The sequence below is a fragment of the Mercenaria mercenaria genome, chromosome 1 (assembly GCF_021730395.1).
Source record: "Mercenaria mercenaria strain notata chromosome 1, MADL_Memer_1, whole genome shotgun sequence".
NCBI lineage: Eukaryota > Metazoa > Mollusca > Bivalvia > Venerida > Veneridae > Mercenaria > Mercenaria mercenaria.
Window position 1 is genome coordinate 119859517 of NC_069361.1, and position 15743 is coordinate 119875259.

A 15743-nucleotide genomic window follows, 5' to 3' on the forward strand; every position below is an offset into this window, starting at 1 on the left:
GTCTGTCTTGGTTGTATTTTTTAAATACAGATGACGTTATAATACTATAACAATTTGAGTCATCTTTATGACGTCATGCATGTTCCTAACCATAAAACTGTATTTATTATCTGAAATGCAATGCTTTGGAGGGTTCATATCCAAAGTTTTATCTATTTCTGAGGTTGGGCCGTTTTTGACCCTTAGTGAACCAAGCCCTTTCATCAAAAATTGTGAAATTTGTAAATCGTGAATTCTTGAAATCTTGAAGTTCAGAAATTCACGATTTCTCAAAGTTACAATTGATAAACATCACGCAAAATTCGTGAATTCTTGAATTGATGAAGTTCAACAATTCACAAATTCACGATTTCTAAATTCAACTCATGAATTCTTGAAATCGTAAATCCTTGAAATTCAGTAATTAACATTTCTCCAAGTTTCACGCAAAAAGTGTGAATTCTTGATTTCAAGAATTCGTGAATTCTTGAATTCCGGAAGTTCAATAATTCGCAAATATTTTAATTCTTCAATAATTCAATAGTTCAATAATTCTCAGTTTTCAGAATTCTCGATTTCCATTATTCAAGATTTCAGTAATTCAGAAATTTACAAATTCAACATTTCAGTTATTCAGTAATTCAAGATTTAATTTTTGCAATAATTCACAACTTTATAAATTCATTTTAAAAATTCAATATTTCAATTATTCAATACTAATTTAATATTTCAGTAATTCACAATTTGAAAAAAACTCTCGATTGCAATTATTCAAAATTTCAATATTTCAAAATTTCACTAATTTAAGATTTCAATTATTCTATATTTCACAATTTCATGAATTCACGATTTCCGTATTTCATGTCAAACATTCAACAATTCAATTATTCACGATTTCATGATTTCACAAATACCACTTCAACAACTCGATTTCATCTAAATACTTCATGATTACTACTTCACGAATTCATACTCAGAAATCGTGAACTCTTGAAATTGATATTTCACCACAAATCTTTCGTACTAAATAGATACATAACTCATATATTGTTACCGGGGATACTATTTTTCATGAAAATATGTTAATGAGGTATGGTCTACGTCTTCATTACCTGATGTCCGATTTTATTAAAAAAATACGTTGTTGGAACTTGAGAACAAGTTTGAAAGAACAAGCCAGTACCTAAATGAAAAAGGTCAAGTCGAGTTCGAACAAAAATCAAACCGCAACTTTCTTAAAAACAGACGTGATTTATTCCGGCACGTAGCGTAAAAAGCCCTTTTCTTTTGTTTCCGGCCACTGGGTTTAATGTCTTACGGGTATAAGTGAAATAATCGTCATTATCAGCCAACTGCTGTTTAAACATTAACATCTTTTCTTTTTGGAAGCTGAACACATCATTAAAATACTGAAGACTTGAATGAAAAATATTATAATATTACGAAAATACTAAATTTGCTGTTAACATGAGGATCTGGCATATGGAAGGTACGTGCACTTTTCCCACAAAAATGATTGAAGAAATTGGAAATGCATTATGGCGTATAAGATTTAAGCATATTTAAGTCGAGTTTTTCAAGTTAAGACTGGCTTTTTACAACTTACTCCCACGTTCAACCAAATATTCGGAAAATATGCCGGTCAGTGTACGAAAATGTATAAAAAATCTATATCGAGCTAGCATAATTTCTACGGAAATACTCTTTTGGAAAAATCCTGTTGGGCCAAGGGGCATTTTTATTTCAAAACATACATGCGCCATGTCCCGACGCTGCAAATGCTTTCAATTGCTACCTAATTTTACTGTTGGTGTTTTTAATGAGTGGAGTGATCATGCTCCGTTGCATTTTTCATTGTATTGTACATTCACTGATGTTAAATACAAATTGGACAGCACACTTAGATATGTATTTTATTCATGGATTATTTCAAAACTTCCTATTTTTAATAGCATCCTTGAAAATATTGATTGTTCAAATAGAATGTCAATAAACTTTGGGCTATATACATAGTCGTTACTCAAACTCACACTTGACTCAAATTTGGGTAAGTATCATTCAAGTGGTCCTCGAGTAGACCTGGCGGATGTGTGAATGGAGTTCGAAAGTCATATTTATAAATTCAACTCAATCTTAACTTTTGGAAGGACTGCTCGAGTAATGATTTCATTGTACACAATGGATTTAGAGGATTATAACGGTTTATATGACAATGAATTCAAAGGTATGCAAAAGATTAGATCATTATTTTTGAAGTTGTCAATTTATTTCTTGTCTGTATGTTTGTCCGTCCGTCCGTCTATCTGTCTTATATCTGCATTAGTAGAATGAAATTTATACATAAAAATACAGGAGTTTAAGTTTTGCTAAAATAGAAATTTATTATGACAACTGAATTTTTTTACTTACATAACGTCATTTTTATTTGTTAGCTTTTATTAGTTAATTTATTTACAAGTCTTTTCTTTCCCCACTTGTGGGAATTACTTTAACTTCAGCAGGTAAATTGGAGTACTGGAATACGTAAAATGATATTACAAAGTTTATAAAAGTCGTGTTACTTCGCCAATGTAAATGCATTTTTGTGAGCCGATTATTTGTACTGAGTTTTTCTTTGTTTAATTTTAAAGAAAAACTAATAACGCGCCAGTATGTTCTTTGATTTTCAATATTTCAGATTCTGAAGTTGACATTCACAAGAAGTGATAACTAAACAATACCTTAACAATTATGTACCCGAAAATGGTATCGTTTGTTTCTCTGTTTAACTTAATGAAAAGTCCGCATATTTGTTTCATTGTAGTTGTTGATATTTTGAATGCACAACTTCACACTTTGGTTGCATGCTTATAAAACATTTTACATGATAAACTCCATCATCATCCTCCTCCTCCTCCTAATCATCACCACCACCATCATCATCATCATCATCAACATTATTAATATAATATTCCTCTTCTTCTACTCCTCCCTGTTTAGTCTGATTTCGAGTACTAAGGCGTGAATTTATATCAAGCATATTGTAGATGAAAACATGACGATCGTAACTCAAAGGTCAAAATATACAATATTTAAAAAAAATAAGTATACATTTGTAAATGCTACGTCAGTAAGTATTGACCTTATACTCATTAATCTTCGTCAGTATTTCCGGGGGCTTCCATTATTTTACGAAATATTTGTTTCCTAAAATAAGCAATATAAATAACCAATGGCACGACGGCGTAGTGGTAGCTGTCCGGGTAGATTTGGGGAAGATTTGGGTTTTTCGTTCTGCCCGTTTGTGGTGTTCTATGCTCCCGAGAAATTTACCCTTACTTATTATCCTTTGTTCCACTTTCGCCTTCAACACCCCTCCTTTCTATCACTTACCCCATACTCACCTTTTTCTGTGAATTGTGCATGAAATTAAAATGTACTTGTTGCATTATTGAAGCAACCCATCTATATATATTTTCCATTACAGCTTCATTTTGCTTTTGGTCTATTTTGCATATACCTGGCTCTTGGGCTAGGTTTATGGTGCTCTATGCTTCCGAGAAATCTATCCTTAACGATTATTTTTTGCTAAAATACTTTGAAACAACTGCTGATTGAATACACTAGACAATAGGGTAACGGTCAAAAGATTTCTTTCTATTGCACATACATGCTCCATTTGGTTTGAAATTGTATGGGAAAAGAAGATATGATACTAATCGGTAATAATGTAGTTTGGTTTTGAAAGCTGTAATAGGAAAATTACAAAACGCAAAGTATACATATTATGACTTCTCTCTAGTATGTATAAGTTGACAAAATTCGCATGGTATGCTTGCATATCTCGTTTTATAACTATTGCATATGCTTCATGTATTATTACACAACTGATCAGAGTTGAAAGATAATTTTAGTCATACTATTTGACATAAAATATTATTTATTGTAAATATAAAATAATTTGTTTCAAATATAAGGCCAAGAAAATTTTAAGTGATGGTAGCCTCAAAAATGTATTTATTTTATAAGTCAATAAATCGATGAAACTGTCAGATTATTGCAAAATCAGTTTTTTTTTTTCGGGAGAAAAAGCCAACTGACTAATTTCATTCCGGGGAAAAATCAGCCGTATGGTTCCCCTCCCTAATTAGTTTTTACCCTCAAAATCAAGGCAGAAAAACGTTTTTCTCTCTCTACCTCCTCAGACGCTCCCCAACCCTGGTAAGTTCCACCTTATTCTTTTCTGTGCACAAAAATGGTGATTAACAATTTAGTTTGATTTTAGTACGCAACGGAAAAAAATATTCCAACTGGTTAATTGTTTCTAACACACTACAATATTGTTCTGAAAAAGAAACAAAACACTTTAGCTTTTTGCAAAGAAAATACGTTATTCAAAGCATTTTTCATAGCGCGGTTACTGTTGTCTTACAAATTTGATTAGGAAGCTAAATTTCAAGCTTCATACAATTGATGTATATTTTCTGGATTAACAGTATACAAAATACTGTTTAGACAATGAAAGTAAATTTAACTATCATATATTGTCGCTTTGTGAAAATAGCAAAGCTCTGTTATTCTATATATTTTTGAGGTAATACCATGCAGCTCACAACCTAACATATCAGTTATCAAGTGAAAGTATTAATAATAATGATATTAATTACCAAATTACGAAGTATCCAAACCAAATGTAAAGGGTGTTTATAAAAGAAATTTGTTTTAGGGCACTTTCAGAACGTTACCGTAGGCCTTTATCAAAATATTGTGGCTAGAAAATGTAAACAACAAAAGAACATTTTAAAGGACGAACGATCGATGGTGACTTCGAATTTCATCCTTCACATTTCAAATTTCACACTTCCAACCTCATATAAATGCTTGTATCATAGCTCGGTGTTTTTTCTTAACAAATTTGGTGCAGATAATTCATATACACTGAGTACAGGGTGCGGTAACTAAAAGTGTGCAGGTATTTAATACCCGCACGCTAGTTACCGCACTGGTAGATAGGGAAGTATGTCAGCATGTCTGGAACAGTAGACAGCAAAGAGTATTTTATTGATTTTCTGCTCTCACATTGGTTTATTTTACCTGGGCTTTACACATTAGTAAAGCAAGGATTTTAAGTACTCACTGAACTGCTGTATATGGCAATATAGACCGCCTACAACTACCATATATGGATGGCTATGATACAAAACAGAAAGAACATTAAAACTCTCGGGTAAACGATTTATACTCGGGGGCTACGCCCCCTCGTACAAATCGTTTACCCTCGAGTTTCAATGCTCTTTCTATTACTTAATAAACATGCAAATAATAGGAAAGTGTGAAGTGTGAAGTCTGAGGTTTGAATTGTGAACTGAAGTTTGAAGTGTGAAGTCTGTAGTTTGAAATAGAAAAAATGGAAACTCCACTGATCACTCAACACAGCAAAAATGACACAAAAGTACAAAAAAAGCAATTTAGAGGCATCCGTAGATGTGTTCATACGGCGGAGCACATGGAACCGTCAATGCTACATTAGTTTGTAATTCATGAAAAACGGCGTATGGTCCTCGTTTAAAATAATGGGTTTGTCCTAAACGAGAAAACAATGGGCAGAACTAAACAAACTGGAATTTAGAAAGGGGATCTGAGGCTATGGAGCCTGCATATCACAGGAACTGCCAAAAGGCAAAATGAAAAAGCAGACACCATATCCAAAGGGTGAAGGCTTAAGTTTGAAGTGTAAACTCTGAAATTTAAATCTAAAGTTTGAAGTGTAAAGTGTGAAGACTGAAGTCTGAAAATTGAAGTGGGAAATATGAAGTTTGTATCCAAAAACTTGAAGTGTGAAGACTGAAGTGTGAAATTTGAAATCCGAATTCTGAAGTCTGATGTTTGAAATATGAAGTCGTTTTCGAGCGTTTTATTTGTCTTTAAAACAACATAGATTACCGCAATTTGACATAACAAAGTATCGCGATTATGATTGAGTTACTTTTGACTCCAGAGGCATAATTTGAATGAATAGGGTAGTGTTGAGTATAATATACTGTAAGCGAAGAAGATATTGAAATAGAATCTCCTTTATAAGTCCACTTGGAAGTATGTCCCTCGAATGTGGCCAATTTGGAATCCAGTGGCATAATTTGAAAACCTCTTACACTAATATTTTTTTCTTTGGTTTCCCATTGCGAGCAGAATGGAATTGTTTAGAAATTTTCTTGTGCGCCACCCATGTATCATTCCAGTGAGATTGTTTATTATAATAAAAAAATATCTCTATAGTTTTCTCAAAAAAGATGTTACACGGACGGACGACAAACAGTAAAAATCTCCTTACTTTTCAAAATTCAACAAGTGATATAATCTTAACTCGAAAAGAACATTTAAAATGTGCACGATCAATTATACTTCAAACTCAGTTACGAAATGGCGTACACATCTATGCTAATACACAATAGCGTCAAGTCACGTGATGCCTAATCTATAAAGTTCGAAATGTGTAGTATGAAGTCTGAAGTCTGAATTGTTAAGAATGAAATGTGAACTGAGGAGTTTGAAGCCTGAAGTTTGAAGTCTGAAGTCTGAAATTGGAAGTGTTAAATGTGAGATTTGAAATGTATAAATATTCTTTCCTGTAATTTATTTTTATATTGCGTTGAATGAAACTATTTGCCAGATATAAAAGATTTCTTCCTATCTGTAATTTTGAAGAGGTTTTATATCTAATAAATTCACTGAAAAACTTCAATAAATTACTTTTTACATTAACAGGTTGTGTTACAAGACAAACTTTGGAGGTGTTACTGCTTTTTCAAAGGAACAGTTTGCTCGTATTAATGGCTTTTCAAATCTGTACTTTGGTTGGGGGAAAGAAGATGACGATCTTTATTATAGGTATAACTTCTTTTTGTCTTGCTTTTATATGTTTTTGATAATGTCAGATTCTAAGTGCTAAACACACAAATTTGCAACTTATGTTGTAAACATAAGCACTTGTCGAAATTAAACTTATATTAGTAAGTCAATTACGAATTTTCTTACAGCTGTGTTTATGCATTGCTATACCCTGTAATGTTTCGAATCATAATTTCACACAACAGTGATTTTCTATGAGCAATGAATTCATGACTAGAAATGGCATCTATTAATGCAAATGAATAGCTATACAGAAATGATACAGCATAAAATCATTCATCGCATATTGTGCAAATATATGCTTAATGTTAATGATATTTGGGCATGTCACAAATTGTTTTGTTTTGATGGCCTTTATGAAACAAATACTGCACTTTGAGCATTTGCATGATGATGTTACAAATGAATGACAGAAGAAACACGTCTATATTTATTATGTCAAGTATGTTGACAACCAACAGTGCTCGATTATCAAACAAGATTCTTAGATTCAACAAGTTATTTACCTTCATGATTTCATCAGAGTTTTTAGTGTTTCATACAAACAATGCAGTGCGGATTGATGAAAGTTGATTTCGTTTGGTACATATAACTTTTGGAAAACAATTCCCCATATCATTATGCCCTAGAATTCGAATGATGAAGACAACAAATCCATATAACCTTATGAAGCAATTTTAGTACAAACTTAACTGTGTCTGTCAGGGAATGTAAGTATTTGTTAGTAGAAGAAAAACATTAATTCTGTTGATATGTCAAGCATTTAGATGATACAGAATATGTATTATGTCTATTGTAATATAATTATCCCACCGATTGTCTGAGGTCACAAAGAAAACGCTCTGTTACATTTGTATACAAAGATTGTGAATACCTTTTGTATTGTATGCTATTATAGGGATTTTTAATTGCAACGAAAGTGGGCCTCCGTTAAATATTTGTTAAGATCTCTGAAACTGAAACTGAATAATTTGATTAAACGCCTATTTTTATACAATGATATATTCAATGGCGTTGTACATAATAATAATATTAATAGTTATTATAACAATATTAATAATGACAATAATAAGAATAACATCCTTATTGTAAAAATCAGTCATGACAGCACCCCTCCCCTTGAAGTCACTTTACCCCCATTGCCAATATCAGTGCTTAAAACATCTGGTACGCCCAGACGAGCTGCATATAAAGGTTCAACCCCATGGTTAATGATGCCATCATATACTATTTAAGAAAGAAAAACTAAACACTACTCTACTCATAGAGCCTTACCAACAAGTGCGTTTATTAAACAAACCTTAGAGATAAAATGTTGAAATGTAAAACCTTTTACAAAAATTTAAGAACTATCACCTGCTGTTTTCGCATGATAAACAGTTATCAAAAATTGAAAATATTGCCGCGAAATCTCTAAATTACAGTGTATTAAGACTTTTTTTGAATGTGTCAAGTGATATATTTTTGTGTAGTTCTGACGGCAGTTCATTCCAAAGTTTTGGACCAATAGTACAGAAACTACTATCATTGAATGTTTTGCACTTGTTGCATGGAACAACATAACGACATTCAGAATGTTCAGACGATTTCAAACCTTGTCTACCAGGAGTATACTCTGTTAGCAATTCTGTTAAATACCGAGGTGCTCTGCCAGTGAAACAGCTATGAAAAAAGTATCTAGAGCTCAATTCTTGCTTTCACCGGCAACCATTGTAAGTGGTACAATGCTTGTTTAGAACTGTCAAATTTCCTCTTGTTATGGACAAGTTTTGCGCACATGTTTTGAATACGTTGCATCTTACGCACCTCACAGTAAGCTACACCATACTGTACGACATTGCAATAATCCAGACGTGAAATAACTAGAAACAAAATTAAAATTTCAGTAGCGTGTTTTGTTATGTATTTTCGGATGTTATTAATTCGTAGGTAGTTCAACATCGTTGTACGACATTTGCGATTTACATGATCTTTAAAGTTCAAGGTTTCGTCAAGAAATGCACCGATATATCTAATTATGCTTTCACGTTTGACATCATCACCAGTAATGTTTATAGAATTTGAAGAACATTTGTTCAATTGAGGTCTGCTACCAAACATAATAAATTCAGTTTTGGAATTGTTCATTTTCAGTTTCTTTCTATTCATCCAGTCATTGATTATAACTGCGCACCTTTCAAGGTCCCCGATCGATTGTGTTTCTACGGAAAAAGATGTAGGACGAAAGCTTTTATTTGCTATATGATCATCAGCAAAACCATAGACTGATTTGGATTTTGGAATGACATCAAAACAGTTCCAGCATAGTTGAGATACAGTCATGGACCAAGGCAACTGCCCCGAAGCACACTGCATTCAAGATGGCGGTTTGATGAATATACATTGTTGATATTAATCTTACAAGTACGAGGCCTTAAATAGGAGTCTACCCATTGAAGAGCTGTATCACAAACGCCATATTGTGCTTTTAGGACATCTAGAAGAATGTCGTGGTCGACAGTGTCAGATGCCGCACTTAAGTCAGGTGCAATAAAGGCCGTGACTTCGTTTTTTCCATACCACTTAAAAGATCATTGACTAACCGAAGTAACGAAAATTCACAGGAAGGGTATTTTCTGTATGCAGACTTGTTCTTAGGCAAAATACTGTTTTGATTTACATGTTTGTTTAATGTGATTGACTTATTTTTGAAATTTTTGCCATGAAAAAGTCAGCAATTTTTTCGGCCAATTAATTGTTAGACTCTCCTTGAGGCAGTGGGTTTTCAGATTTAGTACCAGTTAGCTCAGATACCAAGATACAGAGTCTTGGAATCACCTTTAGCGTTCTCTATCTTCTCACTGAGTGTATTTCTCTTTTGACGTTTGATTTCAAAATTGTATTCATTTCTTACTTGTTTACACGACTCAAACTGATCTGACTTACTATAACGCCTCCATGTACGCTTGGACTTTCTAGCTTGTTGCTTTAGATGTTGCATTTTGTTATTGAACCAAGCTTCGGGTGCTCTCTGAATTATAAGGTTTTGTTTTCTTTTAGGGGAGCGTGCTAATTCAGTGCATCCTCTATTTCCGATTCAAACTCTTTCACAAACTTGTCTATATTCTGTGAATCAATGTTTATTGAACTTGGGTTGTTGGAAAATTCTGATTCGTTCAAATTTTTAAAGTTTCTAAATGTCACGCTCCTACTAGTAGTGGTCTCTTTTTAACATCTTAGAGATCCCTAACAACACAGTGATCGGATAAGAATGGTCCAGGCTCACATTTCTCTACATGAACACCATTAAGTGACTCAAATGACTAGATCCAAGCTATGTCCTCCTGTATGAGTGAATCCAACGTGTTATTCCAGGCCCACTGCTACTATGGAGTCCTTGAAGTTTGTAATAGAAATGTTGTCATCGTTTATATGCAAGTTGAAATCTCCCATTATAAGTTAATTGTCATAATGTGGTAAAATATTTGTTATGAAATCAAAGAATACAGCAACAAACTGGTTACCAGTGGATAGAGCCGTGGGTCTATACACACCAACTATGTGTATGGTTACATTTTTGAAAACGAGCTTCCAAATACCATATTAAAAGCTTCGAACACTGCCGTGAGTTACCCTTTGCATATTGGTCGTATTTCTACAAGTGATCACAACACCACCGCCTTTTTTATTTTATTTTTTTTTTCTATTAGTTACGCTTAATTTATATCCATTCTGGTTGAAGTCAGAAGTTTCAAATTGATGCTGTTTCTCGACCGAGTACCAAGTATTAGTCAAAAGAGCGAAATCTATTCTCTCATCCCTGAGGTATTTACCCACACAATCATCTTTGTTCACAACAATTCTACAGTTCAGCGTAATGCAAGATACATGATGGCGTATATATTTATACTGATTGCATTTCTTAGGCATATCAGTGTTTTAAAGTTGACACCTGTTTGCTTAGGACTTAGTTTACTTCTATGCGTTTTCTTTTTACAGGATAAATTATGTAAGTTTATAATCCTATATGCCACAGGGTCTAGTTTTCCTAATCCGCTATTGTAAATTCATGGAGACAATTATCAAAAAATCACTGGATCCAATCACTGAAGCTACTGCAACATAGAAGCACACACAGATGCAAAGTACATTCATATCCATTATATCCAATTTTCAGCACACTCTCAAGACAAATAACATAGTTATTATGGTAAAATTCAAGAGCAAAGAAAACATGTCTGCCACATATGGCGACAGTGTATATCATTTGTAAGACCTCTGACTTAGAATCAATTACCTCTCATGAATGCTGGTTCAAGACCTTCCCCGGAGTATGCTAGAATATCCAGCAGGCTTACCCAAGTTCTACCCAAGTGCACATCCGTATTGAAATAATGCCCGGAGAGGCACTTTTTGTCCTCATCAAGTATCAAAAGTTAAAAGGGAACAGAACAATTCAACATTCGGTATCATATTCAAAAGTTTATTTACATGGATGACGAGCTCATTTCCTTTAATAGATTTCACAGTAAACAGTTGTTTCTGTTGGAGATCTCTTGTAAAATTTCCTGAATGACGCAACATATTTTCCTCCAAAAATGTAGCACGTAAAATAATTACACAGCTTATATACTGTCCAGTTAAATTGGAAGAAGTTGACCATATTCTGGCTCTCTTAATCTGGTGTTTTATCACTGAGCTATCTCAGTCGGGTACAAATATCAACGACTTGGCAATTAAGGCACACAAAATGGAACGAAGATTCCCAGCTCTTGGTTATCGCATCCAGGCACGATACATTGCCCAAGGGTATATCATATCATATGTTGTCCGATAGAAGAAGCTCGATGTTAGTTTGTGACAGAGCTCGTGATGAAATGATGCCCGGAGAGGCACTTTAGGTCCTCATCAAATGTCAAATACTAGAAAGTTGCCATTTCATATTAATTGTTTCGATGTGACTTTAAACCTAACAGAAAAAAGACATGTATTTATTTTTTGCTACTCGTATGTCATCGCTGTCTGATAATTGTTGTGAGCAATGCATGCACAAACGCAAAGAAAGTGTGCACTAAGGGTTTTGTCAACTGAAGTAGATAATGTTGTCCGAAGTAGAGTATTGTTCTGTCACGGGTCGTAATTTTTATAGACTGTTTCATCTTTAATAGTAACTTGCGCCGTGCATTAAGTCTTTTCCAGAGCGGGAAAATGATACTTAACCCTCGCGCATGCGCCAAATTTCCGATAGTGTCCGTCAGGTTTTTATTATGTTGTATCGTCTGCTATTTAATTGAATCGGGGCTTCTCGGTAATGTACGTAATATCACGGATATTAACGGAAGTTTCCGAGGCAATTCATCCATGTGTTTGTCCGTGCAGTTTTGTGAACACTTGTCATGTTTGTCCAATCGTCTTGTTTGTCTTACATGATTGAATGAGAGATAGAATGAGAGAAAGATATACATTGGTCTGTTCTTTTTATCCTCTTTGCACTTTTCACCGCCAAAATCCTTCGGCCCTCAGTGCAGTCTTTCTTCTCTTACGAGTAAGATGGGAAAACATTAAAGTAGAATTCAAATTATTTTGAATTTATCTGATAATCCTCAGTTAATTCACCAGACGCTGTGGTAAGAAATATTTAGATCTCTTGTTCATTAATATTGTATTTTGTATTTCTTTACCCGACGCGTGAATTAATGTTTGTGCAATTTTGTATTATTTTATCTTTATTTTACCATGATTGTTAATTTCATGTTATTATATGTTTTAGGCTTTTTATGTAACGGAATAATAAAGAGAGTAGAACCTACGCCGGGATTGCTAATATATTTAGCCCTGTGACATTGGTGGCCAGTGTGGCTTCCGTCGGCCACAGTGTTTGGACGACAGGAGATCGTCGGGGATCAGACATCGGCAGGACGTCGATCCGTCAAAGTAGGAGAGGACTTTAGTTTTTGGGGAGGAAAGGATTTGAGGATTGTTGTGTTAGAGGAGGATTTAAGATCTGTGAGGAAATATAGGATGTAGATCGAACGTTTTTCATAGGATCTAAAATCGGAGAAAGTTAGGATCGGAGAGTTATTGTGGATAGGCCTATTAGACATCTATCTTCATGATATTCCAGGATCCAAAGGTATTGTCTTAAAATCTGATGCATCAGTTTTATTAAAAAGCTAACTAGCACAACTTTTCAACGTTTTTGTAAGTGTGCGCACACAAAGTTTGAAATTTCTACGGAATTTACGTTCCATAGTGTAATTTACACGACGTGAAATTATTACGAGGACCGGAGTGACTCATCGCCATTGGAATGCGGAAGAAGTGGAATTCTGAACTTTTATTAGATATTTTCAGGTAACTCCTGGAAAATATCAATTTGACTAGATTATTTTATATTGTGACATTATGTTTTGTGATTGTGCTTAGTGTAAGTGTTTAGATTTGTGTATTTAGTCTTAAAATTTTCTTGCGTGTCATAGATTTTCGCGAATGTTTGTGTTTTGAATTTTTTGCAAAGTGAAAATCAATTAGATATTTTGTGTATATTACTAGTTACTTAAGAGTATCAATATATATTCTTGGTATTTTTGAAATCACACAGCGTCTTAGGGAAATTTTGACTATTTTTGTCTGAATTTTTTTTGAAACCTTAGGAGTGTTTATTTACTGAGTTATCCCAATCTTTGGCCTGATTTATTCTTGCCCATCTTTTGAGCACTCTTTCTGTACCATACTGTTTGCACAAATTCTTTGCACTGCACATAATCTCATAGATGTATGATTGAGAAGAGGAGCGAAAGAGGTAAGTGATACATGTTACGTGTTGTGATGTCAATTTTGTGTTTCAGTTTGTGTTCACGTTAATATTATTAGCAGACAATCGTGTAAGATATATATATTATCCGTACAATAAGTTTGGCATTACGGTATAGCGTGCGTTTGATTTTTTTGAGCTTTGAAGTATTATTACGTACAAACCGGAAATACTTAAGGAAATAAAAGTACTGTAGTTAAGAAAGTACTGTAGATAGTAGGAATTAGTGGTAGAGTACCCTACTGAGTATAGTGTACCCTACTTTGAGAATTATCAAAATTAAGTGAGTGTTTTTGTGTTTGGTAAAAATATCATACACAATATTTTCTACAGTTTGGCTGTTTACGTGAATTTTTTCAAGGTTATTTGGTGACCGAGCACCAAGTAGCTTGTACGGCTGTTATTTTGGCACTCAGTATTGACACTGCCAAACAAACAGTTGATCGGTGATTTTCATAGTTTTCCATAGGCAATTAGTAAAAAAATCAGTCGGAAATACATATCTGAGAAAAACTGCATTTGAAAATAGTGTTATTAGTGAAATTTTCTATAGTTATACGAATTGTTGAGGAATTCTTCAAGGAGTATATTCTATAGTGGTGGCCAGGTCATATTTAATTCTATCTTTATTTCAGCTGCAGTAATTTTTGAATTTCAGCAAGTTCTGACTGTTAGTATACACTTTCAGTAATTACAGGTTGTTTGTAATTTGTGTATTTGTTTTATTATCTTTAGCCATAGCAGGTATTTACAATGGCTGAAGGAGGGAAAGATACCGGTGAGACTGGATTAGATAAAGACTCTTCTTTATCTGATGCTCAGTTGAAGCAGATTTTAGATGCACTTAAGAAGAGTGGTGATTATGTTGTTTTAACTAAAGATGAGTTTGCATCTTTACAGAAACCAGGATTTACTAGTACACCTAACCCTACAGGTGCTAGAAAGAAACTTGCAGAGGTTATTAAAGAGTCAAGAACACAGCCAATTGATAATTCTCTGAATGTTTCACAATTTCAGGTTCCCAAATATGAGACGCCAAAGCTACCTTATTTTTCAGGTGATCAACCACCTTTGAAGGGTGATGAATCCTATGATGTATGGAGATTTGAAACAAAGTGTTTGATTTCAGAAAATTTACCTGAAAATGTTATTTTACAGGTTATTCGCAGATCTTTACGTGGTACTGCTAGACGTACTCTTATTTCAGTTGGTGAACATGCATCAAGTAAAGATATTTTAGATAAACTTGACATTCTTTTTGTTGAAGTTTCAACAAATGAATCTGTCATGCAGACTTTTTATAATGCTTCTCAGAAAGTTTCAGAGAATGTGACTGCATATGGATGCAGACTAGAGGCTTTATACAAGTTGCAGTGGAGAGCGGTCATGTTAGTTCTGTTGCTAGAAATGATATGTTGCGTTCCAAATTTTGGACAGGTTTACGTGACGAGAAGCTGAAAATACTGACCAGAAATAAATATGATACTATTTCTGATTATAACAGGTTATTGAAAGAAGTACGTTCAGTTGAACATGAATTAGTTGCTTCTAGTAATATTTTCAGCAACAGTAAACGCAGCTCAACAGTCCACATCAGTTGACAAGAAAACTGTTGATGAACTCACAAGTAAAATGGACTTACTAATGAATAAAATGCTTTCTCTAGAAAAACAGATACAAGAGAAGCCCAAAGAAGCTGCAGGTTCCAGTAATAGAGACTTTGGTTACAGGAACAGTAATTACAACAGACCGAGACGAGGCAGATATAACCCGGATTATGACAGATTAAAACCCAGATATGACAACAGAAAGGATAATTCTAACCATAGATATAATGATAAGGGTAGTCACTTTAGTTCAAATGGTAGCAAAACTAAGAATGACCCAAAAGCCTAGACTCCTCAGTTGTAGGGCAAACTGGGGAAGTCAATATTGGTACTCGCCCTAAAACACAATCTAATTCTTTTAAATTAGCAGATAGAATGGTTGGAAAAGCCAATGAGGGCTCAGCTATTATATGTGGTGTTGAGACAAATGTACTTGTTGATAGTGGGTCAATGGTAACTTTAGTTTCAGAGTCATT

The 15743-nt window shown here is 34.0% G+C and overlaps 1 protein-coding gene across 1 annotated transcript; it reads left to right on the top strand.

Annotated features, from left to right (window-relative positions):
- Positions 1–11978: 11978 nt before the first annotated feature.
- Positions 11979–15118, top strand: LOC123530798 (uncharacterized). The gene is made up of 2 exons (XM_053533133.1): positions 11979–12473; positions 12617–15118. The coding sequence occupies exon 2, from the start codon at positions 14414–14416 to the stop codon at positions 15116–15118; it is 705 nt and encodes a 234-aa protein (XP_053389108.1). The 5' UTR covers positions 11979–12473; positions 12617–14413.
- The last annotated feature ends 625 nt before the right edge of the window (positions 15119–15743 follow it).